Source organism: Haliotis asinina, chromosome 12, assembly GCF_037392515.1.
Source record: "Haliotis asinina isolate JCU_RB_2024 chromosome 12, JCU_Hal_asi_v2, whole genome shotgun sequence".
Classification (NCBI taxonomy): domain Eukaryota; kingdom Metazoa; phylum Mollusca; class Gastropoda; order Lepetellida; family Haliotidae; genus Haliotis; species Haliotis asinina.
The window spans coordinates 39,273,723-39,299,219 of record NC_090291.1 but is presented as its reverse complement, the minus strand read 5'-3'; the positions used below and the strand labels follow the sequence as shown (position 1 = coordinate 39,299,219).

Sequence of the window (25,497 nt, the reverse complement as noted above, 5' to 3'; positions counted from 1 at the left end):
ATCAAATATGTCAAGTGAATATCTAAATAGAGTGCGTTTAGTTTTGCCACACTTAGCAATATTCCAGCTATATAGCGGCAGTTTTCAAATAATCAAGTCTGGACAGAACAAATCTAGTGATCAACAGCATGAGCATTGATCTATGCAATTGGGAATAAAGTGTGACATATCTGACAATCCCTATGAAAACTGGGAAGTATATATATAGTTTCTCTCAAATACAATTATGTAAGCTGTTTCTCTCAAATACAATTACATGCATATAAACTGTTTTTCTCAAATATAATTAAACAAGCTGGTTCTCTCATATACTATTATGTATGTACGCTACAGTCCACATAGGACCAGTCACTAGGAAAAGTACACACATGTTCAATCACAGGGCTGATAATATAAACATAGAGAAAACTGCAATACCATCTCATACTCAGTAACTTTCACAGTTTGGGTATCCAAGTCTCAGCGTGAAAACACTTTCAGAATGTGCCACACATTATGGAACCACTTAAGGTTTGGGTGATTTAGCATTCATTTGCCTACTGTATGAGACAGAATGCATGATGTATAAGCTTGCACAAGGCTATGCTCACAAAGCAAACTAAGCATGGTAATGGCAGGTAATACTCATTGCAACTCAACTACTTTGTAGACTTGACTGACTGATATATTTGTAGTTATTTACTGTATGACTATACACAGGGCAGCAAGATTTGGTTTGATTCATCGAATATCGAATCTGTCAACATAGTTTCGATTTTCAATAACTATTATCACTATTTCATTTTGATATTTGACTACCTGTTTGAATTATTTCCGCACAGCCAGAACCTAATTTTGACTCAAGCTTGAGCAGTTTTGAATGTTGAAGTAATGCGAAACGTGACTGGCTGACGCTGGGTTAATTATCCAATAAGAACTGGTGTTAGTAGGTATTGCCACATTGATGATGGACTTCATGCTAAAAAAGCCGACTCTGGGAGTTAAATGTAATCTGATGTATTACTTGTATGAAGAATCAAATGGAAAAATTATTGATACCGAAAATCGCATCAAATCTAGATCTGGGGGTATCATTGCAGTCCTAACTATAAATGGTACTGATATATCATTACCATAAGATCTTAGTGCTCACTACCATTTGCCGTGTAGTGACAAAGAGTCCTATGATCTGGTCACTCAAAAAATACAAAAAATAGTGTTATGTCAATGAGCACTAACATCTAGTTTTGATGAGATTAACGTGATCATGTCAGCTGTCTGTGTAAGGAAAGCCCAGGGTGATGCAGGTCACAGACAGTTATCACTCTGGTTGAACATATGAGCACGATGCTGACAAATCTAGAGACATTACCATGTGGAAAAGGGATCAAAGCCTGGATCAAGTTACTGGCACACATAAGGGAGGCTACTCTCCACAGTAAATAGAAGACATTCAGACAACCAAGCCACTCCTGACAAAGTTGTCAAGTGTGACCTAAATCTGAACTGAGCCTAACCCATGTGGCCTAAATGTGACTTTCCCAGTGTAACTTTGGGTCTCAGGAGGTTTTCTAATGGGAACATTTTCATAGAATGGTGTTATTCTGTTTGGTCTTGACAAAGCTTGACTTGAGTTTGATTCCCAGGGATATGGCCCACATTCCACACAAGTCAATGTTCCTCTTGCTGTAATATCTACCATGTATAACAAAGAGGTATAATAACAGTATAATAAGCAAACAAATTACTGAAGACAAACATCATTCCTGCTGGCAGACAATAGATGCAAAATCAAAAGAAGATTATATACTTCTCAAAAGAAGTTCAAGAACACCCAGTGCAAGACATATGACCATACATACTGTCATGGCTGCACAGCTTTAATTTTGTGGGTGCTCCTAAACCCATTTTGAGTTGCATAAACAAAGGATCCATCAAAACATAGTTATATTCAATTTAAACAGTGATGAGTTATGCATTATAGGTCTGTTTTAATTCCAAACAGAATTCTCTTCGTAACAGACAGTTGTATCACTTCTACATTTTGATCACATGGTTTGCCAACTGAGTTCCTGAGACAGGTTGAGTTCAAGCAAAAGATTGATTAATCAAAACAGAACGACTAGAACAAATGTGCAATTGAAGAAGTTTTCCAAGTGAAGTTCTGAAATATTTGGAAAATGATTTTGTTTATTCAGAGAGTTAGTTCAGAATATCCATATCTAGAGAGTACCACATGAATGATGAATGGAATGATTTCTCATGTCAATAAATTCAATATCACACAGTCAATATCAAAATACATCATGTGCAGTCAACAGTGCAATTTATCACACATAGTCAATATCGCAATATATTCCACAATCATTCAGCTTTAGTGATACTGTGTATAAACTGACACAATCAAGGACTGTGGTAGCAGTGTAGCCTGAATAAACAGTTATGCCATACTCCTGTGTGGTTTATTTGCAGAGAATATGGTATACTCACTGAAAAGTCAAACATGCTCAAATTACAAGGAACATGCCAGTGACACATAAAACTTCTGCAAATCATACATTTTCCTAATCTATGATTATAACCTTATTGATAACACCTGCTTATTTAGTGCATAGAGAAATACCTCAGTGTACATTCATAGTAATGTCTCAGTGAAGATTCATGAACTGTTATCACAACTAAAAGCGTGTGAATTTGCACCAAAATGTCAAAACATTACCCTATGCATAAAAAAAAGAAGTTGTTATCCATTAAGTTGTTATCTTTGCTATTGACTTTCCAACTTCAAGAAAGCTGATCAAACAAACAATACATTTCCTTCTTCAAGAATGTCAGGTATGGGAAGGGTTGAGAGAAAGGTAATGAAAGAAGGGCACTGAGGGGCACTGAGGGAGGCATGGACAAAATGATGTTTGAAGATAACATGGATGGGGTTAGGTAGGGGCGGCAGATGAGAAGAGTGACACTGGTTCTCCTGACTTTATGTCCGTCTTATCATGGCATGGTGTGAGTTTGGTTTTACATTGCTTTAAGCAATATACCAGCCATATCATGGCTGGGGACACCAGAGACTGGCTTTACACATTGTGCCAATGCAGGAAAACAAACCAGACACTTCTGCTTGATGAGCAAAGACTTTAACCACTAGGCTAAGTCACTTACCAAAGACAAAAGCCTGAAGTGATGTAGCTATTACTCTCCTACTTTGGTCCAACCCACTTGAAGGTATGGTGCTTACAAACCAAACATATCAGCAGGGCAAATCTAGGATTCAAACACATGCCCATAGGTTGCTCGATCCCCAAAGGAACATAACTCTGCACAGTACCATGAAGTAGGCCTCTCCTTCATGCACAGAGGGAAAATAACTATGTAAGGTAAGTTGGACAGGGAGGTGGAAAGAAAATATTGGTGAGTAGGGCAAAGAATAAAGGACATGTTTGAAGAATGAAGTGCATGTGTGTATGAGAGTTACCATGGTTACAGTACTTTCCTGGATATACTTAATCTCTACAGCCTCTGGGTAGTGCTGTTGGTTTTGGGGGGTTTCTAGTTGTTGACTGTTGCGCTCAGCAATATTCCAGTGATACAGCATATCGTAAATAGTCGAGTCTCCACCTGACAATCCAGTGATGAGCAACTGGGATGCAATGACACATGTCAGCCACGTGAGTCTGACCACCCCATCCCGTTTGCTGCCACTACAAACATGGGTTGCTGAATCCAGTTTTAACCCAGAAGCGCTGAGGAATAAATTGGATTGTCCAGTCCGGACCCAAACAAATTACAGACTGCCGGCATATAGCTGGAATATTGCTGAATGGGTCGCTAAACAACAACCCAACCAACCACACCTGTTAAGTGTCAACAATTCACCTATAATGACAAACAGCAGCATAGGCTAATCAGCAGCAAATAATCGACAGTCAGCATAATCATTTGATCTTGCTTTTTCATAAAGAACTAGTAACCGCTTCCAGCTCCATACTCTTCATGCATGTCTGTCAGTTTGGAAATCTGCAGGATCTAAACTCTCTGGATTAAACACGTGTCCCATATTATCTCATGTAAACTGTCTCCGAAAAAACATATACAACATAACATATGAATTGACGAAACAAATGCAATCATTACAATACAACTGACAGTAATAAATGTATCTCAGAACTTTGCCAACACAGACTGTACTTACTTCAGAACCCCAAACAGTATATAATATAAAGTAAACTTGGTATCTTATTTCGGCTTATATAATAGAAGCCAGAGTTTACTTTCAAATTGTGCTGCTATAATAACCTTACATACTGACCCAGTTGACAAAAGTCGTTTGTTGACAAAAGCTTTCAGCTCAATATTACTGATGATCACAAGAGAAGTATGTATATGCAAGGCTGAAGTTAAGTGATTAGGAGCAACACAGTTATCCCCCTTTGCCACACATACAGGATTGTTATCAGTGTCTTGAAAATATATCAGAATGAAATAACGATGCAGGAGTGTCACTGTGTGAGGTATGTTCCTCTTGTAGTTTAATCATGGACCTATGAACTGTCAAACTTCTAACACAAGGCTAACACCAAATACGCTTTTATGCTTAAATTTGACAGACAGGACTAGTGAATGTAAAATACATTGTATGTTGTTTCCAGTAAGGCATTTAATGTCTGATGTAAGTCCATATTCCCACTAACAAACAAAGATGGAAGTGAATGCATGCTAAGTACCAGCAACACATCAGCCAGGGTATTTCAATTATTGTGACATTTAAACAGGAAAATGTTTATTGTTTCGGCATAAAAATCCATGCATTATTTGTGACAGTCTGACTTCTGGGCAAATGATGGCCTTACAACATATTAGTGTAAACAAACAGGAACGAACACACTGTAGCTCATCTTTCATAAACATAATCGTCAAACTGGTTAATATGTTTCTGGTCAAATGTGAAATGAAACTGCTTTGGTGTACTGACGTGCATATATAATCAATTAACACTGAATCACATCCTAATAAAATCAGACTGAGTCAATTCAAGATCAGTCGATCTGAACATCCACGACTGCTGGGCCAACTAACCACTGACATACTAATAACAGACAGCCCAGTCAAAGATGCCATTATCAGAGAAAGAAATTATAATCAAAATACTCATAAATGACAGTGAAGTAACAACAATAACGTTTCCAGGAACAACCCAGTCCTGCAATTTATCAGTGCATATTGAATAAATAATGGCTACCAGTCGCACTGACTTAGCCAAGATGGCTGATGGTGGCCATATTGGATTTCTAAGCCTTAATTACTTATCAATGCAAATGTTTAACAGTTGCTGTCTCCATACTGACTTAAGCTTATAATTAGAGACTCTTGAACACAGAGTATTTAGAAAAGTCAGGATATTTGAAAACCCTGTGTTTACTCCTAATGAGATATAATGTACTTCTCAACCATACATACAAAATATATAAGAATACAAAATATCCAGAAGTCTCACCTCAGTATTTTGTGTCATGTTTGTTACATACAAAGGCGGATCTAGAGGGGATTGGTGGGGTGACCATTGAAAAATGAAGTGTGCATCCCCACTTTCTTCTAGTGTGCACCCCCCTACTCCCTTTCTCAAAAAGCACTATGCGCCCTTGACATATATATCGAAACTTTCTTGAAACTTTCCTGACTTGCTTGTGACACACCATGTTCAATGAAAGAACAAGTTTGGTTTTATGTTGCACTGAACAATATTCCAGGTGTTGATGAGAGATGAAACCCAAAGTGGTGATGACATATGTTGGAACACAGTCCACATCAACCAGGATTTGAACCCACAATAATATGTTTCTGATGTGCCCAAGGGACACAATCCACTAAAGATCACAGCCCTGGACAACTAAGCCACCTGGGCCCCTGAAACATATTTAACGAGTGAGTGAGTTTGTTTACACCACATTTGACAATATTCCAGCAATATCACTGGAGGGGACACAAAAATTGGGCTTCCCACATTGTACCCTTGTAGGGAATAAAATCCTGTTCTTAAGAATGACGAGTGAACGCTTTAACCACTTGGCTACCCAACCACCCCTCATATTTAACGAAAAAGACTGAAAGGATCTATGACAAATCAAACTTAACACCTTGATCGCCATTATAGGAATTTCCATTCACTGTCTCTGAAGCTGTAAGATAAACCTCATCAAATGATTTAGCATAACATTATTTCTATCCAGATTTCAACATGATAAAATGTAGGATAAAATGTATTTACTTCAATGTATACAGGTTAATAAGGCTAATTTCCTCAAATTTGAAAAGAATTAAAAATATGTTGGTCAGAATTAAAAACATATTGGTCAGCAGCTATTTAGAATCAGCTGATTGATCAGCACTTGTTTTTTGTACAAACATAACAGACATTCTCGGAACAATCTTTCAAACATCTGTCTTTTTATTCTGAGAAAGATTTAGAGGAAAATATTATTAATTAATGTATGATTTATACGGGAACTTATGCACTTGTGATTGATTAAATGCAGCTGCAGAATGCATACATACAAGTTAGAAAAAGTGGTTCTGACTTTGGAGGTATTACACTTGTGTGGGTCAAGTTGGAAATATTCACCTATCAAGTATGAATCGCTATCAGTTGGAAACCTGCTAAGAGCAATCTTGAAACCAATTCCTTGCAAACATTTAATAAGGCCAGACCAATTCTATTTCTTGTTTTACAGATTTTTGTCCTCTGAAAACCTAAAGGCAGGCGGGAAAAAAATTAAAAGTAAAATTTTCAATCAATGTAATATTCCTTATAAATACTCAAAATATTTTACTTTTGGCATTTATGAAATGAATATGGGTGAAAAAAAGCCCTAAAAAGTATTTTCCTGTGAGTTTAAATTTTCAGCCGATAAAAACATAAGGATTTTATTTTTTGAGCGGGGGGAATTAATTTTTTTTTTTCTCATTCTTGAAAAAATACGGCAGGCAGATGCGTAAAACAAAAAATAAAATTGGTCTGGCCTAATCATGTAAAAAACTTCTTTTTTCTTGAAAAACTAAAGAATAACAAATATTTTGATAAAGTTCCATCTGATACAATACCATTGGCATATTTCTGTTCTCCTTGCCGGAAGAATCCATGCACACAATATCATCTGTATATGATCATTAGGCTAAATAAATTAAAGTGAATTTTCCTTGGGCATCTCTTCTTTGTGCGCGAAACAAATTTTCATTGTTATTTACAAAAATAATTTTGACTTGGCCACATCCCAATCATCCATTTGTCCACTAAGAATGAGTGTCTGCAAGAAGGAGTATGACTGAATCTACGACTCATTAACACATGCTAAACTTCCCAAGCTGTACTTCTGAGAGAACCTATGAAAATGTGTTCCTCTCATGTGACTTTTTTTTGTCAAACTTTTTAAAAAACGTCCTACCACTCGTCACTTTTGAAAAAAAATGTACCTGAGAAACTTTTGATTTTTTTTGTATGCAGCCTTATTGGAACAGACCACTTGCTTCCTTGTCTTATAGACTTCATTGGTCAGCATTCACTGATCACATGACCTTCAGCAATATACCGGTACATGAATATTCATGGACCACACCATCCTTGTGCCTCAAAGGAGGATCATTGTAAATAACCTTTCTTGATGTGCATAAAGGCAAGTTTCAGGAAATTCTGCCAACACATACAGTCCATTTGATTTCATTTGAGATCAATGAATATTTTTGCTCACTTACACAAAATCTAATAACTGCAAAAACAACAACCCAAATTTAGCAGAGTCACACGAAATCAACAGACAAACTCTGATGGTTTTGTAGCAAATATTAGATTTTGTGTTAGTGAGCAATTCATCGGTCTCAAATGAAACCAAACATACTGTAGTGACTTTTAACGATAGGGCTGTCAGTAGGACAGTTATCATATGTATTGCAGTAATGGTGTGTCCTGCTTGGTTCAAACTGGTTTGGCCATATTTGCAATATGATCTATGACTATTGTCCATGTTGAAATATGGGAGCTACGTCACAACGATGTTCACAATGTAATCTCTGACTGTTGCACATGTTAAAATACGGGAGATATCGTCACAACGATGTTCACAATGTAATCTCTTGACTGTTGCACATGTTAAAAAACCCGAAGATATCGTCACAACCATCACTTTGTGGTACGGACCCTGTATGTGATGGCATGATCTGAGAGGATGTCATTCTATCATAACTTTGATCTTATTGCACCAAGTATGATTGCCAAAGATCTTCCAAAGTCTAACAAATGAAAAAGTGAGAATAATGAAACAGTTCTAGTGCATTGCAACAAGTACTTGCAGTCGATATGAACAGTGGCGTCCATCAAATACATCATTAAGGAAGCAAGATTAAAATATTCTTCTTCTGTAATCATAAAACTTATCAATGATAAAAGACTTATCATAGTAATATGTAAGGTGTTGTCTCATGATTGATCTTACCATCATGAATGTTATTAGTCATTGCTAATGCACAGAAGCATCAGTCGTCTTAGCGATAAGATGATACCTTTTAATAGGGCCCTGAGTAAATTGTCAGGTTCCTCTAAATTAAACGTCTGTACAACAATTGTTTTGAGTCTATGTTACAATATGGAAGCTATGACTGCCTTAGCGATAAGATAACACTGTGGAACAAAGCCTTTGTAAACAAATTAACCTTGCTTTCGTAACACTATGTTACAATATGGAAGCTATGACTGCCTTAGCGATAAGAAAACACTGTGGAACAAAGCCGTTGTAAACAAATTAACCTTGCTTTCGTAACACTATGTTACAATATGGAAGCTATGACTGCCTTAGCGATAAGATAACACTGTGGAACAAAGCTGTTGTAAACAAATTAACCTTGCTTCATCTCATTTCTTACAAGTTTAGTTAGATCAATAGTAAACTGGTTTGTTTACCCCACTTAAAACTGTCGGCAATCAAAGTAGAGACAATGCAAGACACTAACCAATCAGTGCAAATAAATCCATAACTTTCTGCAACATAAATGTAAATCTATGTGAAATAAGTAAAAGTTTCCATTCTATAGGCATCAACACCACACAAGAACCCATAACGAAAGTGACATTCAATGTCTAGATAATACAGATAAAGGCGTATGGGTTTCAATCTGTAATAAGTCTGTGATTTTGCCTCACAAATTATAACAAGCATTCATCTGTCACACAAAAAATGTAGAAAGTTCATTTCCTGTATTCACAATATTAAGCCTGCATCTTATCACCTTGATGACCCAGAGTGAGTAACTTTGTTATCAATGAAGAAGAAACCTGAGAATTTCACAGAAAACTTAACAGGGAAGTCAGAGAATATAATTGCATGGTATCTTTCAGAACGGTTTGAGTTCATTGATTTTAAATACGTTTGTTCTCTATTGCTCAGATTAGCCAACAAAACATAGTTACATAGTGAAATGTTATTCATGGCACATGCAGTGAAGATTTTACCTTGACAACACAATCCAGTCAGAATTGTGTCCTTATGAACATTAAGAGAACAAACATTAAAGGCCACATGCAACGTAAAACACAACTTTGCAGATTCTGATACCTTTCGGTATGCACTTACCGAAACAAATCATAAAAAATGCCAATTCAACCTATAAAGATGAAAAAAAAACATGATGAAAAAAATTCCGCGAAATTGGAGTTCAAACGATTCACTAAATTTGAAAACTGGTTCTAACAGCTGTGCTGCGTTGCGCGCATAATGCATGCGCAGTGAATAGGTTTGTGGAGCTTGAAATAGTATGCATGCCCTGAGTATGAGGTCGTGAGCAGTAGTCTAATCTTGGTTGTGTACACAAGCAAGTAAATAATCTACTCGTTACATAAAAAAGACTTGTTGATTGTGGTAAGCAGCCTCTGTCACAGAGAAAGCTCAATGTCTGGTTTATTGACACCTATATGTCTGCCTGCCTGTCTGCTAAAGACAATATGCAATACACAGCTTCAATCATTGACCATATGCAATTTGAACTTAACACCTATCAGGCTATATGCCATAAACAAAATAAACTGATTTACGACTTGTGCACCAGAGTCCTGTCTCTGCCACATTATGTAATTAGGCAGGTGTGACACTTGTACACATGACATGTTTTTTGGGTTGCATCCATTTTTCTCAGATGACTGGATCTTGTCTGTTTCAAGTCCTGCTTTGTACATAGACGAATGACAGTTTCTAGCCACTCAGTAGTTCACCATCTCTACTGACATGATTTTTGATTGGATCAAACACAAATTCAGATAATATGTATTTACAAAGCCCAAAATCTATATAAATCATATACATTCTTTATGGATAACAACTTCTTCCAGTGAATATGATTTTGTTTGATAACGCTATATGAATCCATAGTGAAACGACGCTTGAAGTACAATATTAGAAGTTGTTATCCACAATATATAAGAAGTTGTTATCCATAAAGAATCTTACTTTCTTGTGACTCACCATATTTCTAAAATGCCCATCAAACAGATCATCTTTCTGTAAACACAATGAGCCTTCAGCATATCAGTAAATGAACTAGCCAATCGGAAGCCGTTGTTACACTTGAGTGCACATCTACCCCCAATGACTGGTTCTGGTCTCCTGAGGGCTTCATTTCAAGGGAAGTAAGCCCAAGTTCAAAATATTGCACTTTTGAATCGTGATTGTACGCTTATAATTTTGTTTATCTGTTTTTGACAAGCAGCAATGTATATAATATATCATGAATAAGTGATAACTGTGTTTTAATTATGTTTGATTTTTTGGTTGCATGTGACCTTTAAGCTATCGCTTTGTGAATTGGAAAATGACAGTCTAAAAACTACACAAGACTTTGCTAGATTACCCAAAGTCGTAAAAGACAAGTTGGCAAAAATGTCACAGCCATCTACTGTCATCAAATGTTTGTAAAGTGACATTTTGTCATCGATAAAATCTTCCAAATCTAATAAAATCCAACCTGTGATCAATTCATCAATATAGAAAACTGTGGAACTTAAAACAAAAGGTGATGAAATATTTTTCAAATAAACAAGGTAGATTCCAATGACAATCATCACAACTAAATAATAATAAAAATATTCCTTTGACAGACATTTCAACCAAAAGTATACATTACTTTGGTAAGTATCTGTACAACAATATCAACATTATATCATTCACCTGTCATTAAGAGCTATTAAAATATCTTTCTAAAAACTTTGATCAAAAGACATTTGTGTAAAATTCATTTTATATCATTTGTTTCTCAAGGTAAAGAACGCCTTTTTCCTTGTAGAACTATGTTTGTTTGAGATCAAAATTGGAACTTAGGACCCTGGGCAGTATTTTATTTCAATCTTTTCAATATTGTACCAAGGTACTGTAGCTCACCTTCGTGAGATGATATAATGAGACAAAACCAAGTTGAATGATGGTAGAAGTTGGTTCAAAAGAATTAAAGTTACTGAAAAGAACCAATTTACAATGCCAAAAACAACAATAACAGAGTTGTGTCTATTAGATTCTTTACAAGTACAGCTGGAAGGAAGTTTCAGGTCTATCCCAGAAATCAAGAGATGAAGTCAAGAATAATGAAATTGAAAACAAACTGTCAGTGATAAAGTTGTAAAATATAAATCAAAATAATAAGAATGTATTTCCATTTTGCTACACTTTATATATTTCTTACAGCAAATATACATTCTAGAAGCACCTCTATATTTTTTAAGTGAAGTCAACTCTTTGTAACCTTCTTTCAGCATGTGATACACTGCATGGTTTTATCAGATACAGAATACAGATGCCAATTAGGATTTGAGGAATATATGTAAATGCAAATGTTAAATAAATTGGTCAAAAAGTGTCTTTTAACCTATAGAAATCATGATGTTTTTTTTCAGATCATAATGGTAAAGGTAAACAATACATCAGTGTATTATTGAGTGAGTTTGACATGGTGGTTTACAAGTGCAAATGACCATCAGCTAGGCTCCTCCTTCAGTCTATACAAAGATAAATCAAGTCATCATGATAAAATATCTACCCAGTATATGATAAAAAATTTACAACTGCCTCCTTAACATCAACAACAGCTGAATGAGTGAGTGAGTGAGTATGGTTTCACACCACTTTTTGCAATACTCCAGCATTATCACGGCTGGGGACACCTGTAATGAGCTTCAAATTGTACCCATGTGGGGAATCAAACCCCAGACTACAGTGTGACGAAGGCTACCCATCTCCCCAACAGCAGGATGAAGGATGAAATACAAAAACATAACCTCATATTGATGATGTCAACATAAGTTAAAATTTGGCTATCTGCCTGCATCAATTATTAAAAAGTCGTAAACTCGAAACTCAATACTATTGTTAGCCAATATATCTGTCAATGCACTCAACCTTCTTAGAAGAGGACAGGATGGTGATTAGGAAGGCAATGTGAATTAATACACGTTAGCATATCTGAAATTGGAACAAAATGGATGAAATAGCAAACAATATTTTCAAAAGGTTTGTCTTTGGTAAAATTTACATCAACTGACTTGGATAAAAGTTATTCAAAGTATTTATAGAAGACTCTCTTTACAGCATAAGCGCTAAACAAAATGTCGCGGACACTGTGTCTCTGCCATTCTGACTCCTCGTGATATACAACAGCATAATATGTAGAAGAGTCACTGACTCAGAGGAACTTACACAGTATTCACAACTTTCGGCATGACTGCAGATAATACAAACATTTACAGAATTTATGAATATAAATTAGCATAACATCACATTTCTGTACAGTAAGAATGATAATATACATAACACGTGACTGGGAGTCTATATGCTTTAACAATCCCCATCGACAGTCTTCTGACGGATCATAGACGAGGTGTAGATGGGATGACTAAAATGTAGATGTTATGACATCAGTGGTTCATCTGTGTTCTCATTGGGTTGCTCCGGGGGCTCAGTTTCCGTGGCAACCTCTTGTCGTTCCACTATGCTCATGCGACATATTGGGCAGATCTCTAGTAGCAAGGCACAGACATCACAGAAACCCCTGGAACATCATCAGTAATAGAAAGTTAGTGAGTGAATGCTGTTTTATGCCACTCACAGCAATATCTAATTAATCAGAATTACCAGTGGTTAGCACAATCACTTGTGAACTCACAAAAATTGAAAAGTGAAAAACAAAAACACTTAAAAAGAAGTGTTTAAACAAATTTTGCTTACCACAATGTGAAAGTACATTCAAGTATCTCACTTGAAAGATTATAATTAAATCCTGTTTGTGATTTATCTTAAAAACTTGAAACATGCATCGTAACATCGCATATATTATGACGTAATGTAAAAGTGTTTGATTGCGAGGTGGCAGACTAGAATGGCGCAGTGACGCCAACACATTGTGATGTAATGCAAACAAGTGCACATTAGTGTCTGATAAAGTACTGTCAGCACTTTTGATCCTTCATTAAAGGATCTTAGAATGTTATTTATGACATAAGCAAAATATTTACTTTCCAACCAGATCCCTGTTCATTAATGCGATTAAAGCAATATGACTGTTGCAAGTGTATGTTCAAGTATGACATGATCATCTTAGCACTATGACCATTTTGAGGAACAGGTCTCTGTTTGTTTGGGCCAAATTGTGTTCAATCCCTCACTTGCCCAAACCCCCACTACCCAAAGGATTGTTAGTTTACCTGTGTTTACATGGCCTCAGCATGATGTTAGCCTGACGATCAAAACAGAGTGTACAGGAATCTTCCTTCACAGTCACTTGCTTCAGTAAGTCCAACTTTTTGTGCCTGGAACACGTTCAGTATATATATATATATATATATTTTGTATCTTTCTACTTACTTACTTATGTTCTTGTGAGTTGAGTTGAGTTGAGTTGAGTTGAAGTCGTATTTAAGATTATTTTGCTTTACATGACAACATGCATGTGTGTGTATATGTGGCTGCTTGTACTAGCCCAGACTTACGCTGGTCACACCACACTAGCATGAATACCCACCCAGACACATTATACTGACTCCAAGCTGACCAGTCCTTGCTGTAGGGACAACAAGTACCATATTTCCATGCCTTTTGGTACGATGTGGCTTGGGTTTGAAACAGTGACCATTCACTTTCTGACCACAACACTACGGAAGTGGCCAGTGGGTGAGTGGGTGAGTGGGTGGGTGGGTGGGTGGGTGGATGAGTGAGTGAGTGAGTGAGTGAGTGAGTGAGTGAGTGAGTGAGTGAGTGAGTGAGTGAGTGAGTGAGTGAGTGAGTGAGTGAGAGTGAGTGAGTGAGTGAGTGAGTGAGTGAGTGAGTGAGTGAGTGAGTGAGAGGGTGGGTTTGAGTGAATGAGTGAGTGAGTGAGTGAGCAAGGAAGCAAGCGTACATGCGTGGAGACAATTGTGAAGCATTGGTAACTCTAATCAGTGTCTCTGGTATAAAGAACGGTGACAAAAAATGTCTGAGGCGCTTATGACATAGTGTCACGATTCCAGAAGAGGGTCAATCACAAGAGACATATTCTTCTCTGGAATACACAAATATAGACAAGAACAAGGCACTGGGGAGGCACTGCATCATTGGGTAAAAAACACAGAGTGAGAGGGATGTATTTGTCTGGAATCCCCAAAACCAGATATCATGAAAGTGGTTTTACGCTGCTTTTAGCAACATTCCAGCAATGTCATGGCAGGGAGACACCAGAAATGGGAGTCACACAAAGTTCCAATTCGGGAATGAATCCTAGATCCTCACTGTAACGCATGGACACTTTAACCACTAGGCAACCCGACCGCCCCAAGTAGATAAGAATGGGGTTCTGAGGACACACTGCTTAAATGTTTAGAAGCCGAACCATTTTGTCAAAATTTATCTAGGTTTCACTCATCAGTTTTCTGCATTGTGATCATATTTCATGTACCAAAATAAAAAAGACCGAGTTGAAGGCCTTGTACTGCAAGATGTACTTTACTGTAGTAAGAGTGTACCATATCACCTCTAAAAATGAGGCAATCAAGGCGTACTGGGGCAGTATTTACAAAGCATCAGAGTGAGAACTGACCTGGGCAAGATTATTCTCTCCTCATTTGTTAGCTCCCCAAAGTCGTTGAAGCTCTTGAATGGTACGTTGGGAGGAAAGCTGAATGGCTTGGCACCGAAGTTGAATTCACACTGTTGAAATGACATGAAACTAGCAGCAGCAAAAAAACCACTCCTGAAAACATACAAGAATAAGTTAATAACAACCAAAATAATGTGCAAAAATTTAAATACCATCAAATACCATTATCAAAAGCATTCTTTAAAAAAATTTACATTATGTCAGTATTGTCAGTTTCCACATGACAGTTGAAGAAAGCAGCCCTTTTACATCGCTATATTCACAACTTTCAAAAAAGTGTTATTATCAGAATAAAAAAATAATGGACATTAGCACATAAAAGGCAAGAAATTTATGAATGTCAACTTCTTTTTTTATTGTGATATTTTTTGTGATTGTGACAACAAATTCTTGCCTTTATGTGCATAACTTCTAAATGCCATTCAAAAACTCAATATTGGCACCGTTTACCATTCAATGCACACGAAAATAATAAAAATTTTATTACTGTACTGAAATATAATGATGCATATGCTGACAAGCTGAGGTAGTTTCAGGTTTGTTTTTTTTTAATAACTGACAAGAAACTAGATACCCAAATCAAGAAAACAGTCATGTTTTTTAAAGACGTAACAGGTGGATTATGAAAGTGAACCAATTTGGTACTTATTGTATTTTGCTCTGTGCATTTATTAATGGAAGTCAATTAGAAAACTATCGATAGTCACACATACTATTGATGCATCAATAATTTTCTGTTTCTATCAACAATTAATTGCTATCAGAGGCTCAACAATTGCAGAAGTTCGATAGTCTGATGCATTGCTACAGCTCAGTTTATTGCCGTTTCAAATCTAGTAACAGAGAGAGTCTGGTCAAGGGTAGAAGATATCAAGTTATCATGCTGTTTCAGGTTGATTCAAACATATTTTATTCACAAATGTGAAAGGAATTGGGCTCAAATGAGTGAGTGAGTGAGTGAGTGAGTGAGTGAGTGAGTGAGAGTGAGAGTGAGAGTGAGAGTGAGAGTGAGAGTGAGAGTGAGAGTGAGTGAATTCAGTTTTATGTTGCGCTCAGCAATATTCCAGTTATATGGCACCGGTGTGTAAATAATCAAGTCTGGACCACACAATCCAGTGATCAACAACAGGAACATCGATCTGCGTAATTGGGAACCGATACAATGTATCAATCAAGTCAACGAGCCTGACCACCTGATCTTGTTAGTCACCTCTTACGACAAGCACTGCTACCTCTTATGGCCAACATGGGTTGCTGAAGGCCTATTCTACCCTGTACCTTCAAGGGTACATATTAAGAAGGGACAGAGAGAAAATGAAAGACAAAAGAGAAAAAGACACAACTTATGTGATTGCTCAAATTGTTTTGTCTGATAAATGAAACTTTACACACATTTGAAAATATGTTCATGCTGTTGAATAGTCATATCTGAACTTCCAAATAACATGAATGACAGTGTAATTGGAGAGTCACGGTTTACAGTACTTTCAAAATTTAAAATTGATGCCTCTGTTTGAATGTTTTACAATAAACAATCTAACAGGAAGTGCTGTATGTTTTGCTGTTTCAGGTTCTGCTGACATTGCAAATATAGGCTTGGAAATCACACTAGCACCAACACTTGACAGTGAAACTTTGCACTTCATCAGCGACAATCATTACTACAATACTCTTTGTATAAAATCACAAACTCTCTCTGATGTCCTTTTTCATATCAGGTAGTTTCTGCAAATATAAGCCTACCCTCAAGCTACATTGCAAAACAAGTAGGAAAAAAAATGTGCTCTTACTTCTTCTTTTCAGATATGCTTATCGCAGCCCTGGCACAAAATTCCACCCAAAGAAAAAACGAAATATCACTGGAAAACTTACATCCCCAACCATTTTGTCAAAAACATGGTGCATTCAAATTTAATATATTGTTTAACTGTAAATGAATGAGTGTTTTAAACAACACTATGCATATTTAGTAATGCCGTCATGAAACCTGTACAGCTGTCCATCCAAACCATCCCACCATGCTATGTACACTTAACTGTATGTTTTACCTCATGCCGAGTATCCCGTCTGAGCATAACAATTACATTTTGCTTCCATCAGCAACTCTGTAGGACACATACCGTGCATAGGTGAAGAGCTGAGTGAAGGGGGGTAGGGGATCTCCATTCAGATAAAAGATCAGTTTGGGACTGTCCACATCTAGAAGCAGTCCTAGGACATCACCTACAACAGATAGGGGTCAATCAAGGAGTGACATTTTGTATATATCCTGGATTGTAGAGGCAGTCCCAGGACATCACCTACAACAGATAGGGGTCAGTCATGGAGAGGCATTTTATATATTTCCTGGGTTGTAGAAGCAGTCCTAGGACATCACCTACAACAGATAGGGGTCAATCAAGGAGTGACATTTTGTATATATCCTGGGTTGTAGAAGCAGTCCTAGGACATCACCTACAACAGATAGGGGTCAATCAAGGAGTGACATTTTACATATATCCTGGGTTGTACAGCAGTCCTAGGACATCACCTACAACAGATAGGGGTCAATCAAGGAGTAACATTTTACATATATCCTGGGTTGTAGAAGCAGTCCTAGGACATCACCTACAACAGATAGGGGTCAATCAAGGAGTGACATTTTACATATATCCTGGGTTTTAGCAGCAGTCCTAGGACATCACCTACAACAGATAGGGGTCAATCAAGGAGTGACATTTTACATATATCCTGGGTTGTACAGCAGTCCCGGGACATCACCTACAACAGATAGGGGTCAATCAAGGAGTGACATTTTGTATATATCCTGGGTTGTAGAAGCAGTCCTAGGACATCACCTACAACAGATAGGGGTCAATCAAGGAGTGACATTTTATACATATCCTGGGTTGTAGAAGCAGTCCTAGGACATCACCTACAACAGATAGGGGTCAATCAAGGAGTGACATTTTATATATATATCCTGGGTTGCAGAGCAGTCAATCAAGGAGTGACATTTTATATTTATCCTGGGCTGCAGAAGCAGTCCTAGGACATCACCTACAACAGATAGGGGTCAATCAAGGACTGACATTTTATATATATCCTGGGTTGTAGAAGCAGTCCTAGGACATCACCTACAACAGATAGGGGTCAATCAAGGAGTGACATTTTATATATATCCTGGGTTGTAGAAGCAGTCCTAGGACATCACCTACAACAGATAGGGGTCAATCAAGGAGTGACATTTTATACATATCCTGGGTTGTAGAAGCAGTCCTAGGACATCACCTACAACAGATAGGGGTCAATCAAGGAGTGACATTTTATATATATATCCTGGGTTGTACAGCAGTCCCGGGACATCACCTACAACAGATAGGGGTCAATCAAGGAGTGACATTTTATACATATCCTGGGTTGTAGAAGCAGTCCTAGGACATCACCTACAACAGATAGGGGTCAATCAAGGAGTGACATTTTACATATATCCTGGGTTGTACAGCAGTCCCGGGACATCACCTACAACAGATAGGGGTCAATCAAGGGGTAACATTTTACATATATCCTGGGTTGTAGAAGCAGTCCTAGGACATCACCTACAACAGATAGGGGTCAATCAAGGAGTGACATTTTATACATATCCTGGGTTGTAGAGGCAGTCCTAGGACATCACCTACAACAGATAGGGGTCAATCAAGGAGTGACATTTTACATATATCCTGGGTTGTACAGCAGTCCCGGGACATCACCTACAACAGATAGGGGTCAATCAAGGAGTAACATTTTACATATATCCTGGGTTGTAGAAGCAGTCCTAGGACATCACCTACAACAGATAGGGGTCAATCAAGGAGTGACATTTTACATATATCCTGGGTCGTAGCAGCAGTCCCAGGACATCACCTACAACAGATAGGGGTCAATCAAGGAGTGACATTTTGTATATATCCTGGGTTGTAGAGGCAGTCCTAGGATATCACCTACAACAGATAGGGGTCAATCAAGGAGTGACATTTTATATATATCCTGGGTTGTAGAGGCAGTCCTAGGATATCACCTACAACAGATAGGGGTCAATCAAGGAGTGACATTTTGTATATATCCTGGGTTGTAGAGGCAGTCCTAGGATATCACCTACAACAGATAGGGGTCAATCAAGGAGTGACATTTTGTATATATCCTGGGTTGTAGAGGCAGTCCTAGGATATCACCTACAACAGATAGGGGTCAATTAAGGAGTGACATTTTACATATATCCTGGGTTGTAGAAGCAGTCCTAGGACATCACCTACAACAGATAGGGGTCAATCAAGGAGTGACATTTCGGGACAGTTTCAGCATTTCATATATATCCAGGGCTAGTCCAGGGTTAGAGTATTCATTCCTAACACTGTAAGCTTTGGGTCGATTCCAGTCATGGGAACAACCATGTGATGCTGGTTTCTGGTACGATCATATAAATACACAAGGCCATTTAGAAAGTGGTCAGATGTAACATGTTATATCTGGGATTACACTTCCTTAGTAAAGTACAGATTCTAGTACTTTTGAGGGGTTGATCTCATATGGAATTGAAATTCACAACCTCAGAGTCAGGCACCTACTCACCAGCACAGTTAACAGCTTAAATAACGTTCAAGTATACCACTATAGATATCAACTTCTTGTTTACTCTTTGCTTGAAAACACCATCTAGTAGAATGACAATAAAACAATCAAGCCAAATCTTATTAATAACTGGCAAGTCAACAATACTGAAATTTCTGCTGACCCATAGCCTTCTATCAAGTAATTACAGGGCTTTTCTTTTGTAAAATATGTTCACTGCAGAGTCTAGATGTTTGGTTGCAGGGGAACCATCAAGACACATCTAACATTTCAATAAGACTGCCAGTACGATTACAACTCAAGACCTACTGGCAGGTGAGGGTGAAACGGTATGCTCTTACCATGGTACAGTACGTATTGCGGAACAAGACCTTCAGTTCAGTTTGTATCCGTTCGGTATATAACATAAGATCAAAATGCAGAAAAGAAACAGAGAAATTTTGACAAAATGATTTTATTTGTAGAAATTTGAAAAAAGATTTAAAGGTTAATAAAATGACGTTATGAAAACTGAAAATATTGATTTATTAAAACTGCATACCGAACTGTAGGATAAAATACTAATGTTCTACAAATACTGCGATATACCATTTCACCCCTACTGAATGGACGTGTCAGTTAGCCTGACTCCAAACCCTCTTAACAAAGACCCGGAGCATGACAATAAACACTCACGTCTAAAACTGCTATCAGTATCAGCAGAAAGCTACAGAGAGTCTATTTTAGCTACCAGACCAGGCCTTATGGAACAAAACCAACAACAACACCTGAAATCCAAAACCTCCCACATCAGCTTTTATACAGCCGAATACCCTTTGTGTTGTAGATCTGTTAGGGTCCTGCTGGATCTCAGTAGGTGCCAAACTGTTGTCAGAGTAGCAGGTCCAAAACAAAGGTGTCCTGCATCCCACAGCGAGATACATGATTGGAAATACAGATACGGCTAGCAGTATTTCCTGGGTCACCCATTAGTAGCCTTTAGTGTAGTCTAACATTTAGTCTCTGTATATAACATTTATAGTAACAAATAAACCCATATAAACAGGGCAGAAAGATGGGGATGAAGCCTGAGGGAATCTAGACTTGCTTAATTCAGGGTAGACCAGTGTGTAGTCTCTGAATATATGTATAATTTTGATAGTAACAAAATAACCCATATAAATTGAAAAGGAGACCAATCCTTAGGAAATCTTGCTTCATTTAAGGCTCTCGCACTGCAGAGAAAGCTTGGAAGTAGGGAAAATAATGTGGATCAGGGACTGTGAGACAGACTTCATTCAGGGCTTTAGTATTTCAGGGAGGGTTAAATAGTAGGGAAAATAATGTGGATCAGGGACTATGTGATAGACTGCATTCAGGACTTTAGTATTTCAGAGAGGGTTAAATAGTAGGGAAAATAATGCCGTTCAGGGACTGTGAGACAGACTACATTCACAGCTTTAGTATTTCAGGGAGGGTTAAATAGTAGGGAAAATAATGTGGATCAGGAACTATGTGATAGACTACATTCAGGGCTTTAGTATTTCAAGGAGGGTTAAATAGTAGGGAAAATAATGCCGTTCAGGGACTGTGAGACAGATTTCATTCAGGGCTTTAGTATTTCAGGGAGGGTTAAATAGTAGGGAAAATAATGCTGTTCAGGGACTGTGAGACAGACTACATTCAGGGCTTTAGTATTTCACTGACAAAGCGGTCTTAGCAGTATGACTATCTTAAGCCTATGTTGGAGAATGGGAGTTACAACAATTGTAGCGCTAAGTGGGCCCTGGACTTGTGAACATAAGAATTATTTTCTAACCCAGCAGAAGCAATTGATGATCCATCTCTCCACATCAGCTTCCAATGAGATTCCATTATTCACTGATATACATGTATATGCCATTTGGGTCTTCTATGGCAGTACATCACACTGTTAAAAGAACTGTTGCTGACAACAGAGCATGTATGTTTCATTTTTTTTATGAACACCAGGTGTCATCACTGATTTTCAGTAACCGATGAGGTGTAATGGACATGACCTAGAGGTATTTTTTTCACAAATTTTCCATTCACCAATAGAATCTGTTCTGCTAGATAATTATCACTTATGCATGTATAGTTTTTTCACTTACTACCAATGCAATCTGTTGTGCTAGATAATTATCACTTGTACATGTATTCTTTTAATTTACAATGGATAGAATCTGTTCTGCTAGATAATTATCACTTATACATGTATTTTTATAACTTCCTACAAACAGAATCTGTTTAGCAAGATAACTATCACTTATACATGTATTTTTTTTTTGAATTTACATGAATACAATATGTTCTGCCAGACAATTCTTATTTACATTTGTTATTTCAAAAAGATGAGAAAAAACTCAAAGCCGAACTGAAGTAGAATTGTGTTCATTCCAATAATCCAATCATCTATTATATTAACAGACGCTGGGGTAGCCTGGTGGTTATAGTATTAGTTTGTTACGCGGATGACCCGGGTTCGATTCCGTATATACTTACAATGTGTGAAGCCCATTCCCGGGGTCAACTGCCATGATATTGCTGGAACATTGTTGAAAGCAGCATAACACCATTATCCCCAGCTGAATAATGGAATTACTAACTGAAAAAGCGGCATCTAACTAAAGTCAGTGACTATTGTATCAACAGCCCTAGTTGTGCCAGCAGACTCATTTAACACACACAGTATGGGGTAGTGTATGCCTCACTGTCAAGAATAAATTTACTTAGGTCATCTTAGAATAATAACAATATATAATTGGTAAAGGAAGTAAATGAAAAAATATTTTTTTCAGCAACCTTCCTGAAATATCCAACAGCCAAACTAAGAATGGATTTTGCAAACGGGCTACCCTGTGGGATCTGAACCCTGACCATCAGTGACAAGTGAACACTTTTATCACAGGACTACACTACCATAAGAGAGTGAAATCCATGACAAAATACAACCTGCGTTAATTCTGTGACATCTTCTGAGACGCATGATACCTGCTTGAGTGAGAATAATAAAGTCATCGGCAGCCAGCCCCTGTATGCTATTCAAACCCTGTCACATAAATTTTCCCGCTTCAGAAGATGTGAGTGATATGAATCAATATTTCAGTACAAAAGGACCACATATCATCATCCTATTACACAATGATATACAATAATTCATATTCACTGAACATGATGACATGTGCACCAGTCGACATCAAACTGTCTCTCACAGCTCATAAACACACAAAGCACATAACACGAAATAGGCAGTATTTCACAAGAACAGACCAGCAAGTAGACAACTTTGCCTCAGAGAAAGCTACGATGAAACAAGCACACTGCAGAACAGACCACACTGAAATAGAACAACACACCCTAAAACCATTAGTTTCTGTTAGCCCTAGCCAAAGAGTACCCTTACACGTAATTATTTGTTTGTCGTTCAACACCATACACCACCCATAATCAGAGATGGAAATTTACTCAAAAACCAAACATGCCCAAAGGGCTCAGGGGATTTTTTCTGCTGGCCCTTCAAAAGGTTAATGGTCCTTGTAACATAATAAGACTTTTAAATTTCAAATAATAAAGGCTCAAATGTTTATGCCAAGTGTGTAGTATAGAGACTAGATTTGGGGATATGTTAAAAGAAACTGAGAGGATGATCTATAATTATCAGCCTGTGTCAACAAACTTTTAGGCCTTGTGGGTTGGTGGCATCATGATATAGTTAGCCCAAGGTAATTACTAATAACATCAGTTCTGCAGGTGAACATTAATTTCCTGTCCATCTGCTAGCTTCAGACCTGTAGCATATCGGACAGTATCTCACTGAAGACACCACATTTTAACCTTTAACATTAATCAAGCTGTTCTGGACTACTGAACCAGTCTAACACCAGGGTCAGAAATACACACAACTGGTGTAACCATACGATGATACAGTACTGTATTGCAAGACAAGGCTAATGATACAATAGGACAGAATAATAACTGAAACAGAAAAATGCCCTCAAGTCATGCGTCATAGCAAAACCACTGCTATCCCTACAACCGAACAATACCTCAAATGTACCTGTACTCAATAAAGTTTTTCTGACAGACCATGAACCACATTACTTTCCCATTACAACACTCTTCCAGTGATGCAAAAGCTTGAAAGGAAGCAAGTCTACATTTCCCAGTTCTGAATCCCCGCGGTAACAGAGGTTTCTTTTCGATTCAAATGACATTATCTGTTTCTATCAAAACAATGTGTTTTCAAAGACTGTCAGCCTATCAGTATCTGTGTAAGGGGTCTGTGGTTGAAATTTGCTGCAACAACTGGTCCCCTAGTTGAGTGTATCTTAACCTGGACATGCGCCAGACGTCTGCAGACTTGTACAGACACACCATTGTAGAAACTCACCCATGTCAGTCTTCCCCACAGTTCAACAACACACAAAACATGTTACTGCTTTCTGCTGTGAGTTGATCTATTGTGTTCTAACTAGATAATACATTTCCCAAATGTCATACACCGTTCTTTTCTCCGAAATGAGAGACAGGGGATACCCACTGAGTAGAGTCTCATCTCTTATCAACCTTTAGCTCAAGGACCTTGTACACCTTCCCCGAAAGCCCTACCACTCTGCATGTAAACTGTTTTCAGCTATTGGCCAAATTCCATAATACCACAAAATATGGTGAATATATCTGGCCAATAAAAAAGTAGAATCCCCAGTGAAGTATCTACTATTGGCCAAATGAGACTTTTAAGATATGCTTATGGCTTCATCGTCTATGCTTCTGTAATGCAGAATGATGAATGCTGTTGTAACATAGATCAGCGAGAAAGGCATGATTTCCTGAAAGTCTGTAGTTCATAAGTACCGTTATTCCACGTCATCCTGCAGACCTAGAGCAGAAGCTCTGCCATATGCATCTGCCGAATTAACAGATATCTTTGTAGTAAATCAAAGCTGCACCTTTGTATCAATGAATCGTGATAAACATTTTGACTAACACATAAACACCTGGGAAAACTCTACATAACCTGTTTGGGAGAATTGTTTTAGTCTTTATGAGCACAGAACAACCGACCATGTTTGCAGAATCAACATAATATCAACCAAAAGAATCAAAGCGGAACCTTTGTATCAATCACTCATGACAAACATTTTGATTAACACACATATGTATGGAAAACCTCTACACAACCTGTTTGACGGTACTGTTTTTGTGTTTGTGAACACTGAACATTTGAGCATGTTTGCTGAGTGGAATAATGGCAAAAGGTTGTACATTTGACAGTCTCGTTTTAGTGATATGGAGACTTCAATTCTTGCAGTATACCACTGCAAGTTTAGTCATTTTGTCTGCAAGTTTGTAAGAAAATGGGATCAACTGCATACAAAGACAGTAACTATATAAAGCAACCTATTAAATTCTCCAATGAGCAGTCATGATCAGTTTCATGACCAGTTTGTGCTTGCTTAATTATCATTACAGGTGCCCTTAAATGAGAGTGAAAATAGACATGACAACTCATATTTTCTCAAATATAATACAGAAAACGTTAGTTAAAGTGGTATACAACTGCACAGTAACTATCATTGAAAAAGGCTTTGCTTTATGACGGGAGGGGGCAGGTGGCACAGGGCACTTCTCATGAGCAACTTTTACTGTTACGCCTTCTCCACTTTCCTTAGATTAAAATTTGAAAAAATGTGTACATGTACCATCATTAAAACAAGAATATTTACAAAATAATCATTAATAATTCCAAGCCAAGCCTACATCACCTGGGGCACT

At 37.6% G+C, this 25,497-nt stretch overlaps 2 protein-coding genes across 2 annotated transcripts in view; one reads left to right on the top strand and one right to left on the bottom strand.

The window, feature by feature from the left end:
- Positions 1 to 25,497, top strand: part of LOC137258796 (crystal protein-like) — a 179,308-nt gene that overhangs the window by 103,296 nt on the left and 50,515 nt on the right. The gene's annotated exons all lie outside the window — the stretch shown is intronic.
- Positions 12,703 to 25,497, bottom strand: part of LOC137258232 (RING finger and SPRY domain-containing protein 1-like) — a 59,485-nt gene continuing 46,690 nt past the window's right edge. The window contains exons 12-15 of the mRNA XM_067795825.1: positions 17,253 to 17,355; positions 15,073 to 15,225; positions 13,706 to 13,810; positions 12,703 to 13,053 (exon numbers count right to left, since the gene is read on the bottom strand). Coding sequence (XP_067651926.1) covers positions 12,912 to 13,053; positions 13,706 to 13,810; positions 15,073 to 15,225; positions 17,253 to 17,355 — 503 coding nt within the window. The 3' untranslated portion in view covers positions 12,703 to 12,911. The remainder of the gene's footprint in view (positions 13,054 to 13,705; positions 13,811 to 15,072; positions 15,226 to 17,252; positions 17,356 to 25,497) is intronic.